Below are 6312 nucleotides of genomic sequence, written 5' to 3'. Positions count from 1 at the left end.
AATGTGGGGGAAGAAGCATGTAAATGCAAAGCACAGTTTCAATTTTCTGAAAGCACGGAGAGCCACACGTCATAGTTGCCAAAAAAGAAAGATTCAATTATATTTCTCACCTTTAGAATCCCTACTTCACTAAGTTACATCTTGGTTAATTAATAAATATAAAAAACATTTTGGTAGCTTATTGAAAAGGAGTTTGCAAGATTTTAATCACACTTTAATCTATTTATAAGATATTTTTTTTCATCTATTTAAAAAGTTTTTTTAAAGATTGAACAAGTTCTAGGGTAAGCTAACATATCTTTTCCCAACCATTACTAATTATTATTACAACGTCTACATATCAATACACATTTTGGGGTTTTAGTCTGGTTTGTAGCTCGTTTTGCGTTGTTAGAAACAGGTCCGACTACGGCGATGGCAGCTCGCCTTCTCTATATCTGTCTATTTCCTCTCCTCCTGGCCCCTTTATGTCTCTCCCTCTCGCCCGACCGATCTCTGCACCCGCGTGTGCTTGTCCTGCTGGAAGATCTCGCGCTCAAATCCTCGCATTCCATCTTCTTCAAGTCCCTCTCTGGTAAATCACGCCCATGCCTATGATCTGCTTTCTTTCTTCACGTAGTCTGCTTTTTTTCTGACCTAATATGCTTTTCCCGATCTGCAGATCGCGGCTACGAGCTGGATTTCAAGCTTGCCACCGATCCGTCCCTCGCATTGAAGAAATACGGGGAGTACTTGTTTGATGGACTCATCCTGTTTGCTCCCTCTGTTGAAAGTGAGTACAACAAAAAATTAAATACTGCGTGTTCTGTTACCCTAATTCGGCAGGCATTTTACCCAAATTTGCAGTAACCCTAACCCTGATTAGAAGCCTAATTATACAGACTCTGCACTATAGCCCTAATCCTATATATGATTGTAACCGTAAGTCTAACCTTGCATAAAACCCTAACTGTGCAAACATTGAATTGTAATGGCAACCCTCACCTTGCATAAAGCCCTATTTATGTAGGCATTGTATCAAAATTCCTTCTTGAAACTCACCCTAGGACACCATAAATTTTATAGCGCTGCATGGAAACAGAAATCATAATGTGCTGGCAACTGTTTGTTTATGTGGGCATTGCATCAAAAGAGTAACCCGGCCTAATGCCAGTAGTGCTAAACCCAATCATGCAGGCGTTGCATCAAAAGGGTAACCCTGGTAACTTTTTCTGTGACTTATGCAGATTTTGGAGGATCTGTGGATGCTACTGGCATCTTAGATTTTGTAGATTCAGGCAGGGATTTGATTCTGGCGGCTGATATTGGCATGTCGGATGCTGTACGGGATATTGCTAATGAATGTGGAGTTGAGTTTGACGAGGTGATTTGCAATCTCAGTCTGCAATATGTTCTGATGAGTGTCAATATTTTAAAAATCTGCCGTGTTGGAATACATTCTCATGCTTTAGTACTCCTGCAGGACCCAGAAGCAGTTGTAATAGATCACTTAAATTTTGCTGCTACCAAAAGCGAGATTGAGCACTCTCTGATAGCTGCAGATTCTTTTGTTTTATCAAGTGTGATCTTGGGTGAAAAGGGCATTCAGGTGAGAGCAAATGCTGTTCTAATGAATGCTGTTGCCACCAAGTCTTTGCCTTTACTTGTAGGGTGTCATTGACATGAACATATAAGTACACATGTTTACATTTGTGTGTTCTGTCTAGTGTATGAATATGCATGTTTGAACACTCTTTTGGGGAATGGTATTTACATACTGCAGCTTTTGGGCTTGTGGTGACTTACCTATATTGGGGTGTCATAGCTTGTAATTTGTTCTAACAACCATCGAGTTTTCTTTTGAAGTTTGCCTTCTATGTTGATCTTATACCCATTGGAATACCGAGTTTATCAAGGTTTGACTTAGGGGGAAGTGCTGGCTCAAAACCCAACTATTGGTTGAAAGCTTTACGATCACCTACTCCTCGGTCTCACTTGGTTAGGGCGGCCACATGTTGCTGGCTTTTGACTTAACTCACAAGCTGAGAGTTTCTTCATGTCTCTCTATGTGGTGACATATGCACAAACGTGCTCCTACTCTTGGGCGGTGATGTGAATGGGGATGTCATAGCACGTACCGTATGCTATGCATGTAGCATTGTGAGTAGACTCTCGTGAAGTCAAGATCACACTTTGGTTTTTGTTAAGCTGCCATGGTTTTTGTTAAGTTTGGGAACTTTTCATAGGTATATCCTGCTATGGGGTGCCACATAAGCGGGCCCTTAGTCTAAAGTGTTCATTACAGCCTTCCATTCCACCACCATGTCTCAGCCCCAAAATAAGTTCAGAAGGTGGATGTGCGATCCAACAACAGATTCAGCACATGCAGCATGTACACAGCAGAAACAGCAGAAATTGCACTCTGTACAAAAGATGGTACAGCCAGGTAGAATTGGGTACAGATGATGGTACAGCTAATAAGCAGAAATGGCAGCTCTGTACAGAAGAGAGGGTACAGATGGTGGTACAGCCTAATCAGCAGGGTCAGCCCTTGCACAAAAGTGTATGGACAGGAACTGGTGGGGCAGCCGTACAGCAGGTATGGTCCAATGCAGACAATAGAGCAGTCGGTACAGTATAAAACAGCAAGTTGAGCAGTGTAACAGGTAGGTACAGTTGGTACAATAGATGTGGTACAGCAGGTACAGTCGGTTACAACAAATACAGCTGGGTGCAGAATTGCTCTGTTTGATGGATTCCACGATTCTCTGAGCTGAATAAAACCCCCTTTTTATAGGAAAACCATGCCAATTGTCGAGTGACGCATCGGAAGACTTAAACATAGATTAATGCCAAGCACATGAAAGATTAATGCTAGTCAAAACTGAGCAAGACAATAGAGAAGGAGAGATAGACATAATCTGTTTTATATTGCATAACATGCTATATTTACAACGATCTTGGATCTTGACTTAGTTGCTACGCATGCATACCTATCCACCAATGTATACAAAAGGTTACCATTTGGCCTCCACTTCCTCATGCTTTAATGCACATGAGGGTTACTTGGTCTTGTTGCTTCATAGCTGGTGATCCGGATGACTTGGTTGTTGCTGCCCTTGGTGGTGGTTCTCTAGCCCTTGGGAACGTCTATATCTTGGAGGCTCAAGAATCACCCTTGACCTGCCTTTACATAGGGAAGTGATAGCAAGTCTGGTTCAAGTTGGCTAGGGATTTAATGACTCCAATAAGTTGTCCAAAAGGTCTTTTCTTGTGTTCATATTGTGCCCAACTTGTGTCTTGTGTCCCAACTATTGGTCCTTGTCGTGGGCAAATTTGGGTGCGTATTGGGCTGCCAAAACTTCCAAAATCAGGCCATACTTTGCCTAGAAGGCGGTTGCAAGTACGAAGCATGTCCATGTAGCACTCACGTGGGTCATGCATGGGACATCCCCTTCTACTGAACTTGGAGCACTAGGGCATTATGCACCTTTGCTTCGCTTTTGTATCGGTCAATTAAAAGTTGCATTTCAAGGTACTAAGTACAACTGCACAAAAGAGGTTAAGGATTTACAATTACAAATGGGTTCACTAAAAGAAAAGCGAACATTCCTAGTGGCACCTTTGTAAGGCATGGATGTTATCTAAGGTATGCCACGGAGACATGAGCATAATCCTCAGATTGACTATGAAACCCATACCATGTGGTTAATAAAAGGCGACCAAGAAATTTGTCTTCAATGTGAGACCAAAGGTGAATTAGGTCCATTCTTGACTCATACTCAAGCAAAAAGAGCTGTACGGAAAAAGGAGAGGACATTTTTTATTTTTGTCAACCGAGATTACTTCTCGGGATGATTCCAAATCAAATGTGTCTCATAACCCTTTTATCTCTAAGTTCTCTAATTGCTTCATAGAAGATTTACCACCTAGTTTACCCAAGCCTTGTCCCGAAGACCATAGAATTGAGATAATTCATGGTAGCACACCGCCATGTAAAGCTCCTTATAGAGTCAACATACTCGAGTAAAAGGAGATCCAAAGGCAAGTCAAAGAACTATTAGAAAAAGAATTGATTAGACCTAGTAGTTCTCCGCTTGGTGCTCAAGTTCTTCTCGTTAAAAAGAATAATGGAACATATCGATTGTGTATCAATTATCATGCACTAAACAAGATTATTGTTAAGAATCCACATCCGATACCTCAAGTGGATGACTTGCTAGATAAGCTTAAGGGAGCCCAAGTCTTTAGCAAGATTGACCTAAAGTCTGGTTATCATAATTCATTAGATTCGAATGGATGAAGGAGATATCTTTAAGACTGTCTTCAGAACTCAAACTGGTCATTATGAGTTTTTAGTTATGCCATTCGGGATTTGACTAATGTTCTGGTTACTTTCAATAGAATGATGAATAGAATATTCTTGAAATATCAAAATTTTATTGTAGTGTTTTTCGATGATATCTTAGTTTTCAATAAGAATCGTCAAGAGCATGAATAGCATTTAGAAAAAGTGTTCTCCTTCTTCAAGAGAATTAGCTCTATGTCAATTCTGAAAAGAGAAAATTCTTTCCAAGATGAAATCGAATATCTAGGACACATTGTCTCTACTAATGGTATTCGAGTAGAACCCAGAAAGATCGAAAGCATTGCTAATTGGCCTAGACTACGTGATATTCACGAACTCTGATCTTTTCTTGGATTATGTAGTTACATTAAGAAGCTCGTTAGAAATTTTGCATACATTGCACATCCTTTGATTGAACTTCTTAAGAAAGCTAGACATTTTGATTGGACTAGTAGACATGATCATTTCTTCGGTTGAACTTAAGAAAACATTGACCCATGCACCAATTCTTACACTACTAGATTTTCAACGACTATTCTTTTTTGTAGTTACTCATGTAAGTGGGAAAGGCTTTGGTGCTATTCTTATACAAGATGGGCATCCCATTGCTAATGACAACTCAGTACAAGGAGGAGGGTAGGTGCTTATTTTGTCATGGAAAAGAACACACTTATAGAGAGTGCCCTAAGAGGACTACCACCCCAGCCTCCACAGCTTTCGTGGTGAGTCCAGCTCCCACACAGACCCGAGTGGCTGTCCCTAGTTCTGTGGATCCCAATGATTCGATTGGTGTAATCGTCAGCCGAGAGCTCGAAGATAAGTAGAAGGGTCCATGACCAGGAGTATGAGCGCAACGAATCGCTCAAGACCTTTGGCTACATAGGTGGCCAGAGAGTCGTTGTCTTATTTGACAGCGGCTACATGAAGGATGCAATTTGTTGCGTCCATGACAAGGAGTATGAGTGCAACGAATTGCTCAAGACCTTTGGCTACATAGGGTGCCAGAGAGCCGTCGTCTTGTTTGACAGCGGCAGCATGGAGGATGTGGCCATGGAACAAGTTGCTTGGCGAGCCCGTTTTGTCTTGACTTTGGTGGACAAGAACTTAAGGGTCTTAGCACAGACATGACGACAAGCATCAAGTTTGAAGCTTAGAGTGCTAAGTTAGTCATTCAGGGCATAGAGTTTGTGCGCAATTTTATGGTTGTCCCTCTTGTAGGAGCAGACATAATTTTGGGAATTCAGTGGTTTCACAAGTTTCAGCCAGACATTGATTGGGACAAGCACACTTTCCAGATTAGTCGAAATGTGTCCAAAGTCCTAGTACCATTACGCGTGAGCCAGGAATCTCGAACTTTCCGCTCATAAGCCATTTACAGGCTAAACGAGAAATCAGGAAAGGCGCACAGTGTGCGATGATTTACATCTAGACTGCCCAGACGGTGACTAGTGCTTCAGAGAAGTACCAGGCTCTCCATGACAAGTTCTAGAAGATTTTTCTTCGAGACAATCTCCCTCCCCAGCTCCCCTCGTCTAGACCGGAGGACCATAGAATAGATCTCCTCCTAGGCTTGATCAAGTTTCCATACCACCATTTCCAAGGCAATGGAATCGGAGTTGGACCGTCAACTCCAAGAACTGTTGCAATCTGGCTTCATACGTCCCAGTGTGTCGCCATTTGTTGCACCTATCCTGTTTGTCAAGAAGAAGGATGGGACTTCTTGATTGTGTGTTGATTATCGTGCACTCAATAAGCTGACTATCAAGAGTAAGTTTCCGATGCCTCGAATCATGGCCACCATGAAACTCGTTTCGGTGGCCTTGAAACTCGTTCACGTTTCGGTGTTGAAACTTTTGATGTGCTGTTGAAACGCCGCATGTGCATCACTGAAACCATTTCGTTTCATGTGGAACAAAAAGTTGTGATTTTTTCTACGGTTTAGCTCTATATTTTTAAGCCTTTCACTTCCCTTCTTTTATCTCTCT

General features: G+C 41.7%; 1 protein-coding gene across 1 annotated transcript in view; it reads left to right on the top strand.

Moving 5' to 3' along the window:
• Positions 1-339: 339 nt before the first annotated feature.
• The window catches only part of DGL1 (dolichyl-diphosphooligosaccharide-protein glycosyltransferase 48kDa subunit family protein), a 57611-nt gene continuing 51638 nt past the window's right edge, over positions 340-6312 (top strand). Inside the window, exons 1-4 of the mRNA XM_086787931.1 lie at positions 340-574; positions 662-772; positions 1227-1363; positions 1463-1588. Of these exons, the coding sequence (XP_086644057.1) occupies positions 415-574; positions 662-772; positions 1227-1363; positions 1463-1588 (534 nt within the window). The 5' untranslated portion in view covers positions 340-414. The remainder of the gene's footprint in view (positions 575-661; positions 773-1226; positions 1364-1462; positions 1589-6312) is intronic.

The sequence above is a fragment of the Cibotium barometz genome, chromosome 51, assembly GCF_041138505.1.
Source record: "Cibotium barometz isolate CiBa-2024 chromosome 51, ASM4113850v1, whole genome shotgun sequence".
In the NCBI taxonomy this organism is placed as follows: Eukaryota; Viridiplantae; Streptophyta; class Polypodiopsida; order Cyatheales; family Cibotiaceae; genus Cibotium; species Cibotium barometz.
This window is presented reverse-complemented; position numbering and strand designations above follow the sequence as displayed.